Source organism: Nyctibius grandis, chromosome 30 (genome assembly GCF_013368605.1).
Source record: "Nyctibius grandis isolate bNycGra1 chromosome 30, bNycGra1.pri, whole genome shotgun sequence".
NCBI lineage: Eukaryota > Metazoa > Chordata > Aves > Nyctibiiformes > Nyctibiidae > Nyctibius > Nyctibius grandis.
In genome coordinates, this window is record NC_090687.1 from 6,085,017 (window position 1) to 6,110,005 (window position 24,989).

General features: G+C 45.3%; 1 protein-coding gene across 1 annotated transcript; it reads right to left on the bottom strand.

Annotated features, from left to right (window-relative positions):
- Nucleotides 1-1,241: 1,241 nt before the first annotated feature.
- On the bottom strand, nucleotides 1,242-21,277 carry MELK (maternal embryonic leucine zipper kinase). Its single transcript, XM_068420246.1, is given in 17 exon segments — nucleotides 1,242-1,319; nucleotides 1,822-1,925; nucleotides 3,514-3,682; nucleotides 4,130-4,223; nucleotides 5,993-6,151; nucleotides 6,154-6,217; nucleotides 9,306-9,433; nucleotides 10,719-10,812; nucleotides 11,734-11,832; nucleotides 12,381-12,449; nucleotides 14,853-14,951; nucleotides 15,774-15,866; nucleotides 17,722-17,790; nucleotides 19,255-19,371; nucleotides 19,847-19,932; nucleotides 20,760-20,824; nucleotides 21,207-21,277. Coding segments are annotated over 16 exon segments (1,527 nt in total). The 5' UTR covers nucleotide 20,824; nucleotides 21,207-21,277; the 3' UTR covers nucleotides 1,242-1,300.
- Between the last annotated feature and the right edge of the window lie 3,712 nt (nucleotides 21,278-24,989).

A 24,989-nucleotide genomic window follows, 5' to 3' on the forward strand; every position in this document is an offset into this window, starting at 1 on the left:
AGAGTCAGGGTTACAAATGCCTTCTGCATTCACAATGGTTCAAAGGTGCTACTGCTCTTAACACAACGATCTGATGATCACTTAACACAAGAGCGTCAGAAAGTACACACACGTGTCAAGCGTCACTGAGGCTTAGTAATGAGATGCAGTAATGCTGTATATATATAAATGGGATCATGGTTTAAATCCCAGCACTCTTGACTTCACATTTATGGAAGGTGGTCCTATTTTGTACAACACAGAGCATATAGCGTAACTCTGGGAACCACAGCTGTGACTTAGTTAATGATCTCAATAAATCCTACTTAAGCAGGGACAAGAAGAGAATTATGCAAATGACTATTTCTGCACTTGATAACTGAGGACATACCAAAATAAGCTTCAGCATACAAACACCAATACTTTTTTTAACCCACATACGTGAAAAATACGCAAGAGGGGGAACAGCCTACAGCATTTTATTTCAGAAGGGTTGCAGTTGCAGAACATTTGTTACAAACTTGATATCAAAGGAAGCATACAGAAGGCAGATGTACAAAGAGGGACAAAGAGGTTAAAAACCCAAGAAAGATGAGAGATTTTTCAAGCACAGCTGTGAATGTGACAAAGAATTACTTTTCTGAACAGACCTTTCTAAAACATTACAGTTAAAGCCTCAGTACAAAACTGCTGCTTTCTCAGCACATGCATCAGCCAGTCACACTTGGCAGCTAGATAAGATGTCTCTTGTAGACCCACGCATCACCTTTAAGCCGCTGTCGCCGGATACCCGCTACTCCAGGTTTACAACCCATAATTTAGTGAACTGAGAGCTCTGAAGACTTTAGTCCCAGAACACTATCACTATGCCCAAGGACCAACATGCAGCACCAGTGTCCTACCCAGCCATAGGAAGCACTGCTAGCCACAGAGCGCCCTTCTCAGAGCACAGAGCTGGAAGGATGGAGGTGTTCCCACATTTTTCCTACACAAGACCACTCTCCTCTCTGCAGACATCACTGCTAAGAGGCCGGTTACAGCTCAGCTGGTACAAAAAGTGGAAAAACTGGATGTGAAGTTTGAACTATTACAATGGGAGAAGGTGCTTCTGTGCCATTCAGCACCCTTCCAGATTTTGAGCTTGGTTCCTAGTTCTGGTCAGAGCTTAATGTCTGTTTCCTAATTTCCCAATGCATGAAAGAAATGTGCTCACTTGTGAACATGCATTCTCTGAAGTTCTGGAACATCTAAGTGATAGGCATTGTAGAATGTCAGAGTATACTCCAACCTCTGATGTATTTCCAAGCTCCAAATCAGTACATTAGTCCAGGAAGTAAATCCTACAAATTAAAATAGAAATCCTACAAATTAAAATAATCCACACAAAGGTGTGTGGATTCTGTGCAGCTTTTAAAATGTACTGATCTCTTGGCTAAATGCTAATGTCTTTTAACCACCAAGAATGAGGGTTAAAAGGTATACACATTATCTCCCAAAATTGTCTGATCTGGTCATGTGACTGAACCCTAACAAACTTTTTGTATGTACAATTTCACAAGAGATGGGACAAAATTCACGCCAGCCTCTAAGAGCCACCTCACTATTACTGGTTTGTATCTGTCAGTCCAAGAGCTCTGTTAGATCTCCCTAAACATTGTTTTGCATTGTGTGGACAAGTTTTTATTGCACATGGTCATTTAGTGCTCTGTAGACTGTCTATAGAATTATTGTATTTTGCAATATGGGGCTGAGAAAGTAAGTTTAAGTACTTTGCTTTATCAAGGATTGGAGTACTGACTATTTAGACAAATACAAGCTGAAGGCATCATATTTTATACTTACCCCTTCTGAACGTATTCCACATGCTTCTTTGAAAGAACAGCGATGATTTCATTCAACAATTGGTCTGGATTCAGTAGCTGAGTGGTGGTAACATTGCAGTGTGCCTAAAAGTAGTCAGCTCGTTATAAAGAGTCCACGGGGGGGGGAAAAAAGAAAAAAAAATCTTTCTCCTAAAACTGAAGACATTATGAAAAGTTTTCATAAATAAAGCTTTGGAACAGTAACTATAGTTACAAATGCTTCAACTTCCCAATACTACCATAAATAGGACATTGTAGCAGCCACAGGAACGCTGAACAACAACTGCTGGACAATTAATATCTCTACCTGGCTTCCGAAGTCACAGCAGCAGATGAGAGAATACAAGATCATAAAAAAGCCTTAGAAATTAACATAGGCTGAGGATGCAAAGTCAGAGTAAGGCTGGACCTTACAGTTCTTATTCAGCCTGAAATGTATGCAACTCCCTGCCATAACTGCTGTAACGCTGTGAAATAAAATTCTGTCTTCCCTATTGTACTCCAGTGTCCCTAGACATGCACCAGTGATTTTGCATATGCCATGGACAAGGGAAACTGATGCAGAAGGATAAAAGCTTTTAGAGACAGAAGATCTAGCTTTTGTTTCCAGTTGCTCAGGTGCCTGAATTATTTGCACAGTTGGGACTCCTGTCTGATGAGCTGGCCAGGTTTGTAGCCCAACATACATCCTGAACTCGTAAGACTGCCACCCTGCCTCTGACACGTGCTACTATTCTGACTGTATAGTAGGTGTCCTCACAGCTGCAGCTCCAGGAGCTGGCCAGCTGAAGGTATCCATCACTTATTTCTATGGAACTGTTCAGGCCTTGCCTCTTTCATGCTAATCATCTTTTTCAAATATGTCATCTACAGATTCACATATAAATTCCTCCTTGTATAACTTTTGAAGTACATTAGTTGCTTTTGAGTGATGTCTGCAGTTCTGTTCACTACACTACTATTATGCCAGTGCCATTTGATGTGTATTCTACAAAGCTAATATTAACCTCATGAGTCAACTTTGGTAGGTACAAATAATTAGTGTAATTTTAAGGTGCCCTGTGCAATGCACTAACTGAGGAACTGCTTTTTCCATGGCTACTTAGAAGTGGCCAACTGGCTTGGACGCAGTGACATCAAAAGTTTAAAAATCAAAATTATGCTGAGAGCATCAGAAATTCTTTCATAAGGTGTAGTTATTTAGCCTTTAAGTTTAATGTCAGGTTCTCTTGACATCTAAAGGCTACATCAGAACGGACATGACACTCCTGGACTACACAAACCAAAGCCAGGAATGTTATCAAAATTCTTTTTTTTCTTAGTGGGAGAGCTAGGGGTATCTCTATACCAACAAAATGGTTACCAACTTTCAGCCAGGGTTCCTTTAAAACCATTCTGCTTCCCCTCACATTTGGTTTAGAGGGGATATAAAAAGCAATGGCCAAGGTCCTCCCTTGACCTGTTGGTGACTTGTCTGAGCCCAGACTAACACGACATCTCTTGGTGACAACTGGGACGTCATCATGTTAACAGATGCAGCAAGAGCAACTGCACCTCGCTGTAGGGTGCAGGCAAGTCAGGTCACGTAAGTTTTCAAAGACCGTTTCTAAAGGTATTGGATGTTTTCAGTTATTATACTTCTTTTCATGTAAGATACTTCTGGCAACGATACCTTAAGCTTCTTTGGACGATCTCCAGTGGATCGCTTCTTTTTGCTTGGCGTAAGCATTGTGATCACTTTATCTAGGCCTCTTTCAAGACTTCAGAATATTTTGGATTTTCTCTTCTTTTGGCTGCTGTGCACATGAGCTAGGCTGAGATCTAGTTCCACTGAATGACACCTGTTACATGAACAAATTAATCAGTTATTTTTCCTCAGTGTTTAGAAATTAGTTATTTCAGATACATCACTAAAATACCACCAGGACTGACAGAATGAAGAAAACCAAAGCAAGCGGAGTGTATTATGAGAGCTTCTGTTTGACAGTGCGCTGAGAGTTAAACCCAGAGACGTATAGAGAAACTGCAGCCCTCTGGGGAACTGGAATAAGGTTGAACTTACATTACTGAAAATAGGAATATATTCTGAAGACAATTGAGTTACATAGTCTTAAAATTTTTCTCTGCCTTCAGTGTTCCCTAGTGAACGTAGAAAGAGGTTTAGGAAGGTTTTTAACCAAGAGAATGGAAATAACAGCATGCTGTTGTAACAAGGCTTCCTAGGCAGAACACGGATTAAGGTAGTCCTGCTCTAAAGCAGAAGTGTACACAAATAACTGGACATTTACCTTCTTTCATGAAGAATCTCGTCTGCTTTCAAGTCATCTGTGTTTGTTGGGTTTGTGGGATTCTTAATTGGGGTGACAGCAGTGAACTGGCTCTCTGAAAGAAAGCATCCAAGCCAAAGCAGGTATGTTTTTGCATAAAGGATTTTCTTTTCTTCAGCAAGGATTTCTCATGATTAATAATTTATTTCTAAAACCAGCCCCCTTTTCTGTCTCAGGTCTGTATCTTCAGAACGATAAAATGTGTTTTCAGTATATTAACAATGCTACCCCTACCCTGCCAAGAAAAACTGTGACTGATTTCCCCAGGGCTCTACAAGTCAAGCCTTAGAGCGACCAGTGCAGTTCAGTATAAGAAATTTGGAAAGGAAGAGGAGCAGAATCGCTTTCTTGCTCTGCCACTGCTCCCAGAATAAATACCGAGCAATTCACTGTGTCCAAACAGTTGCATTCTTCGCCAAGCCATTTCCCTTATATGAAGGGTGTGAGTTTATATAGCTATATTTAGTAATACACGCTACAGAACAGCCTAAAAAGTTCTACTGCACACACATTGACAGAGTTCTGCAGTGCACGGTTTTGAATGTGCAGAAGCAAACACCAAGTGGAACAGTCAGCAAATGAGTTGTTACAATTAAATCCAACTTCAATGTTCAAAGTTTCAGCTCTCTACAGAATTGCACATGGCTCCAGACAATGGTGATCTCAAAATTTCCAACGGCTACTTCCACATTTCTATCGCCAAGAGAGTATTAATACCACCTTGCCTGAATCAAAGATCTTTCAATGAAACAAAGAATTACCTTTTAATCGTTTAATCCTCAGAATTATCTCACCAAAATGAGCTGAAACAGAGTTTCTGCATTTCCCATTTCAGAAAGAGTACCTACTTTTGCTTTTCAAACTTACCATGAAGTCAAACTTCACAAGTTACCACATACAATCTTAAGACAAAAATCAAACTCAAACAACTACCCTTTGTAGTACTCTTCCCTAAGTCCTTCACAAAGGATGTCATTGAACAGCAGTAAGTCCAGGATCCCTTATAACTTGATTCAGCTTGCAAAGACTTACTGTTTCTGAACAACGTTCCTTAGCATCTGGAACAGAAGAGTCTCCTATTGTAAGGTGTCCTTGGCATTTGAAGGACAGAGTTAGCATTTACAGCATCAACACCAAAACTTTTACATTAATGGTTGAAGGGAATGATACTGTACATACAGGATCCATCATTTTTCATAAGAATGAACTAGACAGGATGAGGACAGAAATTTCTGGTAACTCAGAAAAGCTGACATAATTTAGACAGATTTCTGTGGTCTATCCCACAACTGTAAGATCTATACACTGTTAACAGAAGTATTTTCACTGCCACACCGGACTCTTACTGTGAAAATGCTGATACGCTACCAAGAGAAATCTAAAAGTTAGATTTTTCTTAGAAGAAGCAAAAAAAGCAGACTTGACTAAAAGTAGACCTTTATTTTCACTCAAGGTAATAACAAAGGAAAAAGAGAGTGTTGAGGAAATCGTGTTCTCAGCCTTCATGGAAAAGTGGAACCAGATGCAAGTTTTAGGAACACAGCGCTTGGGTCCATGTCAGAGTGTGCCAAAGGCACGCACGTGTGACGCTGCAAGCAGCAACGACTTCTGTAATTAACACACAAGTAACATGCCCTGGTGCTAAACCTCTTGCAGCACCTTACCAGACGTACTAGAAGAACCAGGCTGGTGAATATGTCAAAAAAGTTAAGTCTTCCAGAAACAGGTGTGTTGGCTACACAAGTATTGTGTTCGTATTTGAATTTACAATAATTCCCATGCAACCTCTATGTTCTAACTCCTCATTAGTTACATTTGACGTACCTTTGAAGGCAGGTGCCTGAAAGGGTATGGTTTGTACTTGTGTCTCAGTCTGGCTCTTCGCAAAAGGAGTCTTCGGAGCAGGAAGCGCAAAGGGCATTTAATTTCTTAAACCTGACTCTGTATCAACATTTTCTTTGTTTTCATGCTTCTTTGATGCACTTTTCTTGTCACTGGAGTTGACAGTGTGTATTCTGTATCATCCAGTTGAGCATCATGCCTTGAATGCTACAAGAGATGTAACAAAAAAAAAAAAAAAAAAGAGACATCCTTTGCTGTATTCTGATCACATTCAGGAGTGTTACAGACAAGGAAATTCTAAAATTGAAGCAGGTTAAAAATACCATACAATGCTTGCCTATTGAGCAAAATAGTTAAAAACTCTTCAATACTTCTGATTCCCTCTATAACTTGCTAATAAACATCTCAAGTCATTTGTCATTTCTTTGTCTGCTCTTCTAAATTCTTCAGCTTGCACAATTAAGACTACTCCTCACCAGCTTATCTAAACATAGCTACGAATTTTCATTTGGTTTAACTGTATAATTTTAACTGCTTCATTGGATTTTCTTGTCCATTAAAGACAGGTTGAATATCTTCAAAGACTTGTCCAGCTCTAGCCTAGCTCCAAGATCTTGTTTGCTGTACCTTGTTGTTTTCTGTACCTTGTTGTCTTCTGTTAGTTTTAAAATCCTCATTGCCTCTTGTACTCATTCCCTATATGCTGTTTTTATGCAAATCAAATGTCAAAGCTCAAGTTCTCATCAAATGAATCATGACCTATAGCTAGAGGAAGCCACAATTTATGTTCAGCTATACATTTAAAACATTTCTTTACTCAGTTTGTAACTCCCCTTGGCCAGGGTCCACCAAACATTTAAATATGTAATAAGTTTTATGTACAATGAGAATAAGATTTTTTAGATTAAGAACAGTATATATATATTTTTTTAAGGAACTAGTACTTATTCTTCAAACACCTACTTTGTTCTGCGAGTATTTAGAACAAATTCTTCTAACAGAGATTCTTCAAACAGTGAAGCTGCATCAGAAAATTCCATGGATCCAAATGCATGTGGCACTTCACTGCAGTCTGGCACTTCTTCACATGTCATAGCTTTTTGAAACTGGAAAGAAAGATTCAATTAAGGTTCCACTGCATGATTAAAAGGAAGATTTAATCAGAAAACCGTCATTAAAATCTAAATCTTACTTCTTTCTAAGTTCCTTGTTATGGTTAACATCTAATGGAAGTTCCCATGCCAGCGATCTAAGTTTTATAATATGACTTTAATATTGTCAGTGTGGATTTGTCATTTGTTATCAAAAGCAGATGTGAAATTATTCTCAAAGCACCATTACCAAACCATCTTTCACGACCTGTGTCAAGAAGAGAAGCAACTCACAAAAAAACCCTGCCTTTGATTTCAAAACTTGGACCACAAGCTCTTTTTACCAAGAGCCAAATAATAAGCTGGGTAGAACCCAAGAATGCAGTAAAGTCTGAAAAGGGGCCAGATCAAGGTAAAAACGTTACAACCAAAACATAGGATTATGGAATCTGCAATAGTACCTGAAACAGCATTCAGAACCCTTCATCTAATTGCTAGCCCTGAAAAAAGTTGTCATTTATTAAATCACAGGATTCATAACTTCAGCCTTCATGGCTCACACCACATACAATCAGATGTGTGTCACAGTGTCCTCAGTTTCTAACACCTTTTGTTATTTTCAGGAAACTCTTCCCGAGGACTTGTTTCATACCGCTTCAGTGAAACTGCATACGGTTATTTTAAATTATCAGTCCTCAGCTGGAATGGATACCGTTGTAGGAAGCTATGTTCTGCTGGCAGGTAAGTTTCTCTTGGCCTGTGATCAAGGATATTGCAATGATCAGATCTCTCAGTACTACTGGAATAGAAACAGAGCTTCCTGGTACGCTACCAGACTATGACTTATTACAAAGCACTTACGGGAGGGCTGCTAGCTGCAGCCAGGAAGCTAACAGCCCAATATCGTAGTTAAAATCACGTTCCATTACAACACGAATGCCTGACCAGGATTCCTCGGCTACCGCGTTCCAGATGAAATTCTTGCCATGGTGAATTTTTTGGAATATCATTTTACAGCAAACGGCTTGAAATAAGGCAGTACTATGTACAAGTGTGGGCCACCAAATTCAGAAAGTGGCGAAGGTAAAGGTTCTGTGTTCTTGCTTGTCTTCGTGTTAGACCAGCTCTAGCTAGAGAACTCTTCTGGCTGGGTATTTCAGCAAATTCAGTTGATATTCGCTCACAGTATCTACATACAGGTAAGTTAAATGTGCCCTGAGCACTGTAGGACTAACGGATTGCTGTGTTGTGCAGACACGATTTTCACAACCACCTGTGAAGGCGTAACGCATGTGTTAAATAGTAGCATTTGCCAGACCAATTTACCTAGGACACCACTGGAGATGAAGTAACTTCACAGCTTCAACGCTACTGAACCTAGAGAACCTCCACCTTCATCTGAGTGCAGAAGACTAACCCACCATGGTCATGCAAATCACATTATGCATATTCAGCAACTCGTGACTCATGAGCAGCACTGGTAATCTTAGAATTCTCATCCATGTTTCAAAACAGTTGTATGAGTGAACTGAAATGATTTACACAGAATCACAGAATCAACCAGGTTGGAAGAGACCTCAGGGATCATTGAGTCCAACCATTCCCTGACACCACCATGTCAACTAGACCATGGCACTAAGTGCCATGTCCAGTCTTTTCTTAAACCCCTCCAGAGATGGTGACTCCACCACCTCCCTGGGTGACCATCAGCTCATGTAGCATCCATGTCACCTCAAAGTAGGCTGCCCAGACGACATGCCAGCATGTTTCAGAAGACTTTCCTTACTAATACATGTTAAATGCAACTAGCAAGGTATAAAAATATTTAGACACAAGTGTGGAAGAGTGCAGTAAGAAGAGAAGAGGAACCACAGAGGAAAATCTGGAATGATCACATAGGCCAGAAAATGGGTGGTTTTAGTCCATTTCCATGAGCAGCCAAGGGGAGATTCTGTGTGGGACTCATAATGCACCATGTTCTCCTGGATAGTTATTCCAGTAACGTCAACTCATAGAAGCAGCCCAGCTCACTAAAACATGTTAATGAGGAGACCCAACAGTCTCATGACCAAGACTTTGGCTGACTGCACACATGCTCTCTCATGGATGTCTAGGGCACCAGTTTGTTTTCCCAGGCAGAGCTTTGTTCATGCAGAGCAACATTTTAAATCAGTAGGTTGTCCTGCTGAATTCAAAAAACTTACCTCGAGGCCTGCTGACGGTGTTGTACTGGCGTGCCCTGTTAGACACGGAACCCTTAAGCAAACACTCTTGCCACGAGCCTTCTTGGATAGAAGCAAGAGATATGTTGCCGACATTTGGTCAATTTCCACTAGAGAAAAAAAAAAAAAAGAAAAAAAAGAGTATTTTAATCTCCTCTTTGGAAACACTCTAAGTACAAAACAAGCTCAGCCTTCTGAAAGTTCCTGCGTTTCTGCAAGTTTTTCTACCTGATCTGCATCCCTAATGTTTGATCACCTAAGTGTAATTTCAGACTTCAGTTGGTTCACATTACGTGTTTGAGATCATGAAACAGACTGTGGTGGTTATTCTCTGCAAGTTAGTTTGTAGTACGCTCACTAGTGTGAAAACTAATGCTGGGGCCAGAATCTATCTACTGAAGTGAATGGCAAAGCTATCAATTCAGTTTAGCCAATATTTCAACCAAAGTCTCAATTTTTCGGAAGTCCCCTCCATTCTTCCCCCACGAGCAGCACCAACTTCTTGCACGATTTTCAGCAACTCTGCTTGTGTGATGAACATGGGTACAATGCTTGACAGGTTTGCAGCACAGTACAATTAGTCTGAATTAGTTATAAGGGATTAGAAGTCCTCGAGTAAAGGACTATATGCAAATACAGAAACCTATTTGGAAGGACTCTTCCCGTGTAGACAGATTATTCAGATTATTTTCTATAAATGAAGAACAAGTAGCATTAACTCCACAAATCCATCTTAAATATCACACACATCTAAAAAGTCTGTTTCTACTAGAGTTACGTGGAAAATCTAACAGTTCTTCCAAAGCGAAGAACTATGTTACTGCTACTATGTACAATGAAGCAAAAAATTCAATTTCAGGGGAGAATTTTCAGATTCAGGTTGAAGCTGGAGTATGCAGCGTGTTTTAAGTCTCCTTATTTGCATTCAAAAGTGACTAAACTTTTTTAAAAAAAAAGTGAACAGTGACTCCAAAACCCATATTTTATAGTCTGCCTGGGTGATGTTCTGATATTTTTCTTTCACTCTTTTTTTTTTCTTCTTACTTACTGAACAATTTCAGAGCAAAGAGTTAACCCAGTTGTTGTTCAACTCTAAATTTCTGTAAGTCTGTTTTGACTTTAAGAGATTCAGAAGGATTTTACCACGGTGGGAAATAACAGTAAGGTTTAGGAAGCACCACGAGAACAACTAAAGGAGGAAAAGTAAAGAACAAATTTGAACTTCGGAGCTGTAGGTAGGAGCTACAGCTAGATTCTGGAGTTCTGCAGGGGCTCCTTAAGTCTGAAAAGTATTAAAAATTTAATACTTGAGAATAAGTGAGCATTAGTCTGTTAATGCAGTAAGTTTATTTTCTGTATTACTGCATTTAATTACTGTAAATTACTGATACATACTTCTTACCTCTGATATTAATTCCAATATACTCTCCCTGCTCTGTTTATGAAACATGGAAAGCTCTGTTACGCAGTCTTCGTCAAGATGTCCCAGCTGCAAGAGTCAATAATCAACCATGATTTTAGATCTTGTATTTTAAATATTTAGCATCATAGCTAAATATTGTAGGGAACAGACTGAAAAAGTCACACAACTTCAACAACTTCACAGTCCGGCCCCTCCTTGGTGAGAGGTTGTGAATTTAAATGAGAAAGCCTGACAGCAGATGAGATTTTTACTAGAATGGAAGCTACACTTTCACCTCTCCATAAATATTCAAAGCTATCAGACATGCTCATCTTTTCCAGAGCCAGTTGGAACTGATGCAGCAAGCACAGCAAAGCTGTTCTTTATCTAGGGAAACCGTGGCATCCAGTGGCCAACGGGAAGCATTGTCTGCAAACGTGCAGGAACCTCAGTACTTACTACTGACAGCTGGATTCTTTTATTTTCCTAGATTATTTTCTTTATTTTCCTCTCCACACTACCTTAGTCTCTCACATGAGTACAACAAGTGATAGAGGCACAGAACAAACATACCTTCAACGAAGTCAATTTTTGTTTGGAACTAGCAATTTTCGGTGAGGTCTAGATACAAGGTAAACCATAATCATGTCTAACATGCTCTCCAGAACATTTGCAGTTTGCAGCTTAAACAAAGTATTGACCAAGCAGCCTGGAGAATCAACTGGTCATTCATGTGTGGAAATACTTCACATTTTGATGAGAAGCCAGTTATTTTGTAAGTTAAGCATCAGCTGCAGAATACAATGAAAACACATTTGAAATTCCTCCTCAAGAGAAATCGAGAGAAACTAATAACATTTTGACACCAAGAAGAACCAGAAAGGAACCACAGCCATCTCAAAGTTCATCTTTGGAGAAATGTTTTCACACCCCCATACTGTGAGGGCTGTAGTAAGCCAGTAAAGATTACATTACATACTTTAGTATTCACCTGACAAGTGTACTTACTGGGTATTTACTTTGCCACTGAACAGCGTCAGAATAACCTTGCATGAGCCAAGGGTGACTTAATAGATGTTTAACTGTGATCTGCTTCTTCGGGTCCACCTAGTGGGCAATAAAAATCCAGCTGATAAGTAAATCGTGGAGAAGAACGGAATAAACTATTTGTCTTCCACTTGGAATTTTAGGGTGGTTAGAAGCTCAAATGGAAACCAATACTGTTCCACAGCTTCACCGAAAGGAAGGCCAAACACATGAGCTGTGAAGAGCAGTTATAGAACCTACAGTAACAATAAGTGTTCCAGGAATATTGAGCATTGGCTAGATTGCTTAGATGTAGCCCAAATGCATATTCAGTACGTTCAGCTTCATTTATTAAACAGCTCTTATTTATGTAGCACAATTAAGAACAACCAAATGCAGGCTGCTTGAAGACTGTTTAATCATTTAAACTTTGCTTAATTATTTCTATACCCCATCATTCTCCTCAAAGAATCTTCAGCAGAAGGCAATAGTAATCTTTTCTTCCAAAACTCGTAAGAATTAAACTTTGTGTTTAAACACTGAATATTTTTAAAGTATTTCATCAATGCAATGTTTTGACCTATGCAATAGTGCTTTCTAGACCTATTGAACAGAAGCAATACGCTTACCTGCAGCATTTGGTTAAGTAGTAGTGTACCGCTAGGTGAGAGCCACTTTGGAATACTGTATTTTCCTCTCTGCAGAAAAGAAAAGGATTTAGAACAAACCTTGAACAGCTAGCTCAAAAGGAACTGCTAAATTACCTGGGTGATAGTGACATCTGTATTCAGTCAAAAAGGAAGAACAGCAGGCACACGCAGACTTAGCTTTAAGAATGACTTGAATAAATTAAATGGTAGTACTAAAACCCAGCTGTATTAGTAAGGAAAATGTGATGTTTGAATTATCAGCTGCAGTTTTCACCCACTCGGCTTGTGTGACATTTCCACCTCGGCCCACTTTTGCAGCTAACCTGGTCCTTATCTGTTGCATTGCTTCATCATATCAACTTGATACTGAAGTTTTAGAAGTGCAGACATGTTGGAGCATGAATGACTGACATTAGCACTCTGAAATGGGAATATTCATTGAAATCACTACTTTTCAGACACTGCAAATAAACCATCCTCAACATTCAGTTATTCTTTTTTTGAATAGGCTACATCTAATGCTAGAGTTTCGATCTCTACTCATACTGCATAACAGGAAAAAGGATACAGGTCTAACAGGTAAGTTTATTTCAATCAATTTTCTGGGGGTTTTTAAATTCTTGATTAGAATAAAATCGAAAATGGCTTTCAGATTTGAAGCACAACAGCAGTAGCTAAAAACCAAACCAAATCCACCATCACAGATCATTTACTTCTCAATGAAAATGGAGAAAAAATAAATAAAAATCAGTAGACAGCCACTGTGAAATAACCTAACTACCAATTTGTCACGGCAATTTTCCTTCTACAAACAAATGCCTCAATAACAAAACAGTTGGTATTATATGCAACATATATTTCTAAGCAGAGTATGTATTGCTTTGATCACAGGTTAAGGAATTTAAGTTACATCTTTGCAGACACTACTAATGAGCTATTTACAGATAGTTTGTAGGCTGTTTCACAATGCAGCTTTACTCTGAACCTAAGCCACGTCAAGTAACACACGTAATCTGCATTTTGTTTTTAATGCTACAGAACATGAGACAAGGAAAAACAAAATTAGCATCTACTTGACTGAGGGCAATGCTGGAAGGTAAATAGCTTGCAATAGCTACCAGATGCATAAGACCACACCAGAAATAAGGGGGTTTTACAGAATTTACATCACATGCTTAATTTTTCATTCAAAAGTAGAAGTACTTATTCAAGTATTCCCAAATGAAGAGATGTGGAACGTTCCAAGGGAAGAAACACTGCACATAAGTCATACGATACTAATTAGATTCAAGCAGCAGATTATTACATTGACTTGGAACAACAGTTCTCAGTTGAGATTACAATAAATTTCAGGATCTATAACGTGTGAAATTAAATTCCACAATACTGCACAAATGTCCTCATTTCAAGCGATTTTCAGTTCACAACCACATAAAATTAAAACAAATTCAGAGTGGAAATAGCAAGTCTGCATCTTAACACCTGTGACATTCTCAGTTGTCGGCTGCACCCAGACTGTTTTAAAACTTTACAACACCTCAAACTGAGCTTCCTACGGATCTTCTGTTAAGGTACTCAAGTCCCCTCCAATTCCAGACTAAAAAAAACATGCCATTTGATGAACTAATCCTGCACTTTATAGAGCTGTGACTCTTACGCACCCTGAAAACACTCCCTGTATACATCAGCTGTCAGGTGCCTCCTACCAGAGTAGTCCTTGAACACTCTCAAGGAGTTTTTTGGGGGTTTTTTTTAGACATATCAGACTCTGGGTGAGAGAAGAAGAAAGAGGTAGTAGAAGCCAAAGCCCTAACCCAGCACAGCTACTCCTCACTCCACTCACTTAGTGGAAGCTTTATCAAAATAAATCTTATGGCAGCTTAGAAGTGGCTGGTAGAGGTGTGTGTATGGTGTGGAACAGAAGCTATTTACCTGCGTCAGGAGGAGTTTACAGGGAAACAGAACCAATTCCTGAATTCTATTACTTTTTCTGTTGACTATTGTATCTTACATTTCCTCCTCATTTTGGAGGAGGAAAGCATAACAGTAGATGCAGAATCCTGCTTTTCCTAGACATGAGAATAGCTGACATTTAATAACATTCTTTTTGGTAAATCAAATTACATATTTGCTATTCTATCCCATACAGGAAAAAGCCAGATAAAGGCTCAGATGCAAAAATCCAGCCCACCGGCAAGAAAATGCTTCTCCTGAAACTCAGTTTCCTGTCATATTATAGGACCAAGCTAGAGTACTGCAAAGGCCAGCCAAAGATGGAAACAAAATCCACAAAATACTGATAGGGAAAGTAGCAAAGTGTAACATAACTCAGCAGATATGCCTTCTGGCCCTAGGCACATCTCAACAGGTTCTGCCATCAGAAAAGCAAAGGCCTCTCATAATGCTTAGCAATGCCTGTTCCTCGTGTATTCTAGCACCATCAATACCCACCATTATCTTCCTGTAGAGAGCCATGACGTTGTCATCATCAAAGGGGAGAAAGCCGCACAGCAGAGCTTATAGGAACACTCCCATGCTCCAAACATCTGCCTAAAAAATAAAAGTGAGTGGAAGTTCTGAATCTGATCTATCTAAAACGGCTTAGAGGCAGGTACTGTTGTCCCCCCTCGGCAAAGCCCACATACAACTCGTGTTGTAGGCTCCTTAATTCTGGGCAGAGCTCTTGTATTCCAAGTGAAAGCACAAAACCCAAATTCAAATTTCAATTCACTCAAGCTAGAGCACTAGTAAAACCAATATCCTCTCCTTTGCTCACCAGATTGCTGCATTACCTTCAACCTACAAGAACTGCAATTACAGCATTTTGGATGGATTGACAAAGGCAAGTAGCAGGTCCTAATGTTCTGGACGTGGAATCAAAGCTGGATAAACTCCACATTTTTTCTTCTCTCAAACTTTACTACACTGCACAGCACAGAGAGTGAGTTTTCATACACGAGATTTCAAGCTAAAGACAGGACTGGCAAAGCACACAAGATACTGAGACTGCACAAAAATTTGCAACAAGAATTGGATAATTAACAAATTGCTGCATGAAAGAACGTGCCGTAGAAGGAAGGGGTTTAAGTTACTGTTTCGTAGGGCACTAAAATGTGGAGCAACAAATGGAGACAGCGAAGGATTGGCCAGAGATAAACTAGCCAGCTACATGATCTGTGGCCAAGAGCACTGTGTGCTATTCCAGGCTGTGACTGTTGAGGCTAGTCACACAGCTTCTGAGAGCTACCTGGGCTATGTTACCCAGCAGAATCCGAGAGAGAAACCAAGTGAGCATATCTGAACCCCACCACATTTAAATACACGGAGGGGCAAGGCAAAAAAACAACCCTACCCCAGAACTGTACTGCACACCTCTGAGCCAATATATGCTTTGCCCTGAATCAGCTCTGGTGCTGCATAAGCTGGGCTTCTACAGCGTGTGTTCAGATGGTAATCAAGGCCACCCTAGAATAACACAGAAAACCCACCACACAGAAGCATTGGCCTTAACACAGCTTAAGTCTTCCAGCAACATATTAGAGGCCTCAGAGGCTTCATTTTCCTCTGCTGTGCACCTATACTCACCTTATATTTTGCTTCCTTTGGTGTAATATATGGCTTCACTAGGCAAAAATTGTTTAAGACCATGAGTATCCTACAAACGTTCAGATCCCAAACTGCTCATTCATCTATTATCCTAGCAGTCTTTTCCTCAGCCCCTCCTCTGATCAGAATGGATTGAGAGCAGCCCTGAGGAGAAGGACTTGGGGCTGATGGTTGATGAGAAGCTCAACATGAGCCGGCAACATGCGCTGGCAGCCCAAAGCCAACCGTGTCCTGGGCTGCATCCCCAGCAGCGTGGCCAGCAGGGCGAGGGAGGGGATTCTGCCCCTCTGCTCCGCTCTCATGAGACCCCCCCTGCAGTGCTGCGTCCAGCTCTGGGGCCCCAACAGAAGGACACGGAGATGTTGGAGCGAGTCCAGAGGAGGCCACGGAGATGCTCAGAGGGCTGGAGCCCCTCTGCTCTGGAGACAGGCTGAGAGAGTTGGGGCTGTTCAGCCTGGAGAAGAGAAGGCTCTGGGGAGACCTTCTAGCACCTTCCAGTGCCTGAAGGGGCTACAGGAAAGCAGGAGAGGGGCTTTTGACAAGGGCATGGAGTGACAGGATGAGAGGGAACAGTTTTAAACTGAAAGAGGGGAGATTAAATGAGATCTGAGGAAGAAATTCGTTACTGTGAGGGTGGTGAGACCCTGGCCCAGGTTGCTCAGAGAAGCTGTGGCTGCCCCCTCCCTGGCAGTGTTCAAGGCCAGGTTGGATGGGGCTGGGAGCAACCTGGTCTGGTGGAACGTGTCCCTGCCTGTGGCAGGGGGTTGGAACTAGATGGTCTTTAAGGTCCCTTCCAACCCAAATCAGTCTGTGATTCTATGATAAGAGTACTTTTCTTTGAGGCTGTGAAGAGAAGAGAGATGAAATTTGGGAAGAAGTCATCCAAGAGCTACTGGGCATGAGGCTAGCTGGTTATTTATACCAATATTTAATGCAATAACTTCATGAAGAACCACTAAAGAGAATTCCTTATTAAAACCGGGTTATTACTTTGCCTGGGCTTTGTTCTAAGCAGATCAGAATAAGATGACGTTATACCACCAAGATGATGGTCTAATAGTCTTGATTGCCTGCAAGATGCTCTAACTTGAGTCAAGGAAAACTATCTGAGGACAAGTAACTCCCTTTGGATCAGGAAGAACTTCTTCCCATTAAATTGCTTCTTAACAGCACCCACCTCACATGTTAAGCTGACAAATAGAAAGGGCTCCTAGAAAACAATTTTAAACTCAGGAAACAACTCAGCACAAGCAGATGGCACCAGAGGGTTTGTAAACCTAACTGGAATAGACTATCTGATCCGATCCACAATCTCCACAGATGTACAAATCTTCTGAAAAAAGACATATACCTTATGTGTACATACAACTTATTAGGGGAAAATGCCCATGAGCATCAGCTTTATATTAGAGGCCTTTACCTGTGACAGCAGGTGCTATACATGCAGGATGATCTCTGCCTTCGATTCTGATAAAAGATGAAGTGTAAGAGGAGAAAACAATCTTAACAGTCTGGTCATAACATGCAGTTAACTGCTCTGTGGCACAGTTAAGGCCCTACCAAGTGATTAGTGATTGGATGACAACTATGCACAGCCTAAATTTAGGGTCTTTGGGCAAGTCTCTGCACTGCACTCTCAAGTCAAACATGCCATTTGTATGTGCGTGCAGTAGCAGAATTAGCTCTGCTCCGTGAAAGCAACCAAGACTCTTACCTTTGGCTGTGCACGAAGTCCAAAGTCTGTCAGCTTCGAATTATGTTCCTTGTCAATCAGCAGATTTTCCTGGTAAAAGAGAAAGTGGTAATGAATGGTTCTACAAGTTAAGTATCCAAGGAACCACGTTTTCTTTCACCTTATTTCTTCTTGGCATTAGCAGCTAGAATTTACCTAGAGCTCTCCTCTGGAGGTTCTGACAGGTTGCTAATGAATACATCCCATATTCCAGATGGGGAATACTAGTTCCTATCTGCTAAGAAGGGCCTGGGGAGGGGTGGGTTGACAGGCAGCAAGCTGAACGCGAGGCAGTGGTCTGCTCTGGCAGAAAAGGTGGCCAGCAATATCATGGACTGAATTAAAAGGAGCACAGCTAGTGTATGGGGGGAAGCTAGGTCTGCCAGCACAGGAGAGACATCAAACTGAAGTAAGCTCAGTGGGCGGCCACGAGTCTGCTCAGGGGGCTGGAGTGCCTGCTCAATGAGGAGAGGCTGAGGGAGAGACATTCGTTCAGCCTGTGGAGGAAAAAGCTTCAGTGGAGACCTCACGGCAGCCTTTTAATACCTACAAGGAGGGCATGAAGACAGAGCTAATCGCTTCACAGCAGCGCATGGTGGGACAGTGACAGACAACAAGCATCAAGAGGTGTTCAGACTGCAAACAAGGAAAAGTGTTTCTCCTCGTAAGGACACTGGAGAGCTGAACAGGTTGCCCAGAGAGATCGCGGTGCCTCATCCTTGGGAGAGGTCGAAGATGTGACTGGATAAAGCCCCAAGGAGCTTTGTCTGACACGGCTTTGAGGAGGAGGTTCAAGCAGAAGCCTCTAGGAGTCACTTCCCATCCAAGTTATCACACGATCCTATGAACCTGTCAGCTCTCCAGCTACCAGCCAGCTCCTTCCAAAAGGTACGTACAATGCTTCCTTTGGGGAGAAGTTCTTTGGAGACAAAGATTTCATAAGCTGTCTAGGAAAAGGCTTGTGCACTAAGAATTTGCTTTTCTCAGAGACGTCAGCTTATCTAAAAATGCAAATTTCTAACCCCTCAAAGGAGAAACGGACTCAAGTCTTCCATCCCCTACAGCTATGCTTAAACTCTGCAGAGACAGCAAAGCCACAGGACGGGTGCAGTAGCATGCATCTCCCCCTATACCCTCTGTCTAGTCACCACTTGTGGTGTCACTTTTTCCTTTGGGTGTGAAAACAGAACGGTTTGCACAACAGAGTGGCACCACAAAGACTCTCTCCAGGTACAAGCTGGCATAAAGGGGATAACAAAAACACCTAAGCGACACTCAAAGTCAGATCCATGCCTCTGCTCCACTCCCAGCTGGAGCGTGTTGTTCCTCTTCTCTTTCAGAGGAAGCTCCTTCCTCAGATACAGCCACATCTAGCTCAGCTGAGGAGCATGGTAGGAAGTAGAAATGATGCTCTTTTAGAAGATGTTTAAGAATTGTTTCATTTGAACTCTGTTACCATCCACCACTACAGCTAAAACCAGGAACCTTTGCCATGGCAGAAACACCATTTCTTACCTCCAAGACCATGAATATTTTCTTGGATGTCTCTATCACACGACACAACCAGCAAATATGCTGGTGACTTAAGTTCTTCATGGCACCAATTTCTATTTTAACACGAGGCAAGTCATCCTAAGAGATCACAACAGCAAGCTATGAAATTTCTGGCTACTTTGACAGCCTGTACATCACAGTAAGCATCAGACTGTTGAACAACACAAAATTTCACAGCATGTCTATGACAGCACACAATTTGACTGCTCGAACTCAATGCAGCAACAGCTCTGCCGTTACTGCCCTACAATTCTGCCACAGTGATCAGCAAAACCCAGAGGGGCAGGCGTAAAATAGCTAATATTCTCATCAGCATCCTGTTTGAATTACTGTAACCTTTAGCTTCCTCAATTTTACAGCCAGAGAATGTTCCCTCCCCCCAAGAGGGCACAAGATTTGTGGTCGCCTGTCAAAATTCTTCCAAGTCTACAGCATCCGTCAATAGCCAGCAGGGCAAGCGAGCAGCATTTTGACGTGTCGCACCCCTGTGCTCTTGGGAACTTCACAAGAACAGCAAAAGATGCCACCAACTTTGAAGTATCTTCTGGCTTACCCTTAGAGCAAGTTTGTCCACGGCTTTTATTGCAGCCTTTTCGCCAGCGAGAAGATGTCGGGCAAGTTTTACCTTGGCAAACCCACCTAGAATTCAAAAAAGAGACGTTTAAAGCTCATTGTGATGACGTGTTTTCTTGCCTATAACCTCAGTTACGCTGGAGTACGCGGCACACACAGCGTGCAGCGTCCTCATTAGAGGAAGAAGCGGTCACTGCTACCAACTTCCAATTACATTTTCAGAGTTCTGCCTCCCAAAAGACACATTGGAAACATGACCCACAGATTGTGCAGTAACAGTGAATAAATACTGTTAAATACCGATAAATACTGACGTGGTTATGTTGCAAATACTCTGATAAAATAATCAAGAATTGACCCTATAGAAGAGTCACGTTTGAAATAGGCAGCCCTAGGCGCTGTTAGGTTTGAAACAGGTGACCAGAGAAACCTCACCTGGAAGTTACTGGAGTTTTCTATGTTTTGTTTAAAAAAACAAGGAGACCATCACGGACATTAGTTACACTGCTTGGAAACCCCCCTTACCCTTCCCATCCTGATTTGAATATCAGGGATAGTTTCCAATCAGTAGAGCAGAACTAACCAACGATTGCTTTAGAATAAGAATATTGATAAGGTTATAACGAACGGAACCGAGCGTTGTCAAGGTTAAATTTCAGAGCGAGCGCACTACACATTTTTATGTAAAAGAACTTACGCAATAATGACTCGACAGAAAAAGCGTATAAAACTTGCCGGATTTTAATGTTTGGTTGGACACGTACGGAGGAGCTGTCCCCAGCGCTGAAATAAAGGAGTGCTGCTGATCTGCTTCGTGTGGGTGAGTTCTCTTCCCCATCGCTAACAGCCAGATGGATCCCACACATCTGTTTGCATCCACAGATGAAGCCCACCGGTTCCAGCTGTTCCACGTAACTCGTAGGACTTGAGAAGCTCCTCATGGTCACCCCCGGCCATTCTGAGGGGAACAGGCAGCCCGCAGTTATTCCCCGCGCCTGCGAGGAGAAGGCGTAGCCGGGGCTCTGGCTTTTCCACCCATAGCAGCCTAGCAGCTCTCTCGGGTGCCCGTGCGGGGCTGAGCAGCCCCTCCAGAGACCCCAGGGCCTCTCGCAGCCCTGCCAGCGGCCCGTGCGGGGCGGCACCGGGGGGCAAGACTCGCCGGGGCCGAGGGGACGCGGAGGGGCAGCACCGGGGGCAGCACTCGCCAGGGCCAGGGCCGAGGGGCAGCACTCGCCGGGCCGGGGGACGCGGCGGCGGGGGGGGGGGGGGGGCAGCACTCGCCGGGGCCGGGGGGGCAGCACCGGGGGCAGCACTCGCCGGGGCCGGGGGGCAGCACTCACCGGCTCCGCAGCCGCTGCCCGGCGCGGCCGTTGCCGTTCAAATCTCGCTGCCGCTGCGCCCGCTTCCGGCCAGGCCGTCCGAGCGACCAATCACCGAGCAGCGCCTGACCGGAACAGGCGGGGCCGCCGCCGCCGCGCATGACGGGAGGGAGGTCGAGATGGAGCTGGAGGCGGGGGGGGGGGCACCGCCATGGCGGGAGAGTCTCCTCTGCCGAGACGACCTCGGCCGCGCCCGGTCCCGGCAGAGACGGGACACGGCGCCCGCTCCCATCGCCAAGCCTGCCGCCTCCTACAGCCGCAGGGGCGGGCGTGGGGCCCGCGCCGCCGGGCCTGCCGCCACGCACAAGATGGCGGCCCGGCCTGTCGCCATGGGCGGAGCGCGCCTCCCGTCATGCTCCGCGGGCCCGGCCTTCCGAGGCGTGCGGCCCTGCCAGCCGCCGGGCCCCGCCCCCGGCCCCGCACGGCCCGGCCCGCCCCCGGCACCGCCCGGCCCCGGTTCCCTACGTGACTATCACAGGCTAAAGACCCTGAATGGGAGAGGCGAGTGTAGCTCCATGCCGGTATTGACTGAGATGAGGCGGGATACCTCGGTGCTGAGGGTTAACCATGGCAGGCTGCGAAGCCCCACACAGCCCTTCGCTTGGGGTGGGGGAAGAGGAAAGGGGGAGTAAAAGCGAGCAGCCAGGTGTCAAGATGAAAAATGTTTCAGAAGCAAAGGAGAAGTGGAAGGAGAGAGAAAAGAAAACACAGAATCACAGAATCAAGTCAGGGATTGGAAGGGACCTCGAAAGATCATCTAGTCCAATCCCCCTGCCGGGGCAGGATTGCCTGAATCATGTCACCCAGGAACGCGTCCAGGTGGGTTTTGAATGTCTCCAGAGAAGGAGACTCCACAACCTCTCTGGGCAGCCTGTGCCAGTGTTCGGTCACCCTCACCGTAAAGAAGTTTTTCCTCGTATTTATGCAGAACCTCCTGTGGTCCAGCTTGCACCCATTGCCCCTTGTCCTGTCAAGGGATGTCACTGAGAAGAGCCTGGCTCCATCCTCATGACACTTGCCCTTTACATATTTATAAACATTAATGAGGTCACCCCTCAGTCTCCTCTAAGCTAAAGAGACCCAGCTCCCTCAGCCTCTCCTCATAAGGGAGATGTTCCACCCCCTTCATCATCTTCGTGGCTCTGCGCTGGACTCTCTCTAGCAGTTCCCTGTCCTTCTTGAACTGAGGGGCCCAGAACTGGACACAATATTCCAGATGCGTCCTCACCAGGGCAGAGTAGAGGGGGAGGAGAACCTCTCTCGACCTGCTGACCACACCCCTTCTAATACACCCCAGGATGCCATTGGCCTTCTTGGCCACAAGGGCACACTGCTGGCTCATGGTCATCCTGCTGTCCACTAGGACCCCCAGGTCCCTTTCCCCTACGCTGCTCTCCAACAGGTAAAGTTGGAGTAAAACAAAGCAAGTAACGCGAAGGCAAGAGGCAAGCAGCTACCACCACCCGTGGGTAGACCTGCGCCCAGCCAGTTCCCAGGCAAAAGCTGGCTAACCTCCCGAAACCCCCTCCCCACGCTTCTTGGGGCTCAGCACAGCACGGTGTGGCACGGAATATCTCTTTGGGTAGTTGGGCTCACCCACCTGGCTGCGTCCCCTCCCAACGCCTTGCGTACCCCGCCGTCTGTTCACGGGGGTGGCAGAGCGAGACGCAGCGGAGGCCTCGAGGCTGTGCAAACCCTGCTCCGCAGCAGCCAGAGCATCAGCGTGTTGTCAGCGCTGTGTCGGTCACAAGCCCAGACCACAGCACCACTGGAGCTGCTCTGCAGAAAATGAACTGCACCCCAGGCAGGCCCCATGCGCCTGGGAAAACGGGCCACAGTGGTCAGCAGAAGGGCTCCGACACGGCTGATTTCATTGCTGGAGATGGCTGCCAGGCTTGGCCAGGCCCTGCTGTCCCTCCAGAGACCCCAGGGCCTCTCAGAACCCTTTAAGGGGCACGTGTGGGGTGAAGCAGACCCTCCAGGGAGTCCCAGAGCTCTCACAGCCCTCTCAGGGGCACATGTGGGGCCGAGCAGCCACTCCAGAGAGCCCCAGGACACTCCCAGGCCTCGCAGGGCCCCATGGCAGGTGCTGCAGGGCTGCTGCGAGGGCCTGGGGAGCAGCACGGCTACCCGGGGCTCTGCACGGGGCCCAGCAGAGCCCCTCCAGCTGTCTGGGGAACAGCAAGGCTCCACAGGGTCGTGTGTGGACCCTCCTGGGGCCCTCGTGGGGGGCTGGGGGACAACAGGGCTCTGCAGGGGTGCGTGGGGGGTCCGGGGGGGCAGCAGGGCTGCGCAGGGCCTCGTGCAGGGCTGTGACAGACTGAAATACAAAGTGATTGTCTCAAAGCTTGCTTGCGTGCACCGGTTTGACAAATATGACGGCGGAACTGCGGAACCCACAGGCTGCTTGATGCAACACACCACTCTGGTGCTCATCAGTCACCGACCATCACCTCGACCATCCCATGAGTGAGCAGCCCACCAAGAACATCCTGTTTACTATAGACGACCACACGAAGGCCGAGTGATGAGCGGGACCTAAATCGTGTGAACTGCGCATGGGACGTATGCGCATGTGCAAAACTGTAACCAGGGAACCCACTTCCTCATCTAAGTGGTATAAAGGAAGAGCAGCCCTGAGACGCGGTGCTAGCCCACCACCAGAAGGCTGAGGACGGACAGAGGACCTGCGGGATGCCGCTGGATCCTGGGTGGTGAGTTATTTGTGGGGCTCTGACCCGTACGGGCAGCGCTGACCAAGGAGGGCTGCGGCCTGATCAGTCGTAGCTGACAAAGCCTCCCCCTCCCGGGGAACCACATCGGTTCTTGACAGGGGCCCGGCAGAGTAGGTGCCCTGCGGGTGTCTGGGGGAGCAGGGCAGTGCGCGATGAGGATGAAGAGCTCAAACAGCACATGAAGGTCCAGAGTCTTTTTATGAGTGGCTGGGAGACGCAGGCAGGCCGGCGGCGCTGAGGCCTCTGCTTCCCGCCTGCAGGATGCCCGCTTCCTTCGTGGGCCGCCATCCGAAGTGTTCCTCTCGCTGCCCTGCAACAGAATTTGGCTGCTGCTTCAGGCTGCCGGCACAGCCACAGGAGCTGCCAGGCACGGCCCAGCCGTCCCCTTCCCATGAAACGGGAGCGCTGCAGAGAGCCGGCGCCCGTCCAGGCTGGGACTCGCTGGAGAGGGCAGGGTGGGCAAAAGCTTTCCTTCACCTCTTCTCTGGGTTCCGCAGACCGGCAGAGCGGCTGGAGCCTCGGGGCCACGATGCAGGCTGTGCCGTGTACTGCACAGCCCCAGGCTGCTGGCAGGGGGCCAGGTGCAGCTGCTCGGGTGTTTGCCAGTGTGCAGAGCACGCCGAGATCAGCTCTGCTTGCAGCTCCTGCCGCCGCCTCCCGGGGCAGGGGTCCTCCTCCTCCTCCTCCTCCATGCCTGCCGGAGCTGGCAGCGCAGCCTTCGCAAGCTGAATCTGGAGGGAGGCTCTTCCGCTAGAGGCCTCAGGATCATCACGGTTTGGGTGGCCAGGGAGGCGACCGAGGGCGTGCTGTCCTTCTCCGCCTCTTGCAGGGCTGTGACGGGAAGGAAGAGAGCCGCTGTCAGAGCCCGGAGCCACGGGGACCTCCAGAGCCCCTCCGGCCAGGGCCACCCCTGCCCCCCCAGCTCTTCCCAGGGCCAGCAGGGAGGTGGGGGCACGGGCACCAGCCGCAAGGTGCTGCCCACTGATGCCCCCCATGCAGGGAGCAGACC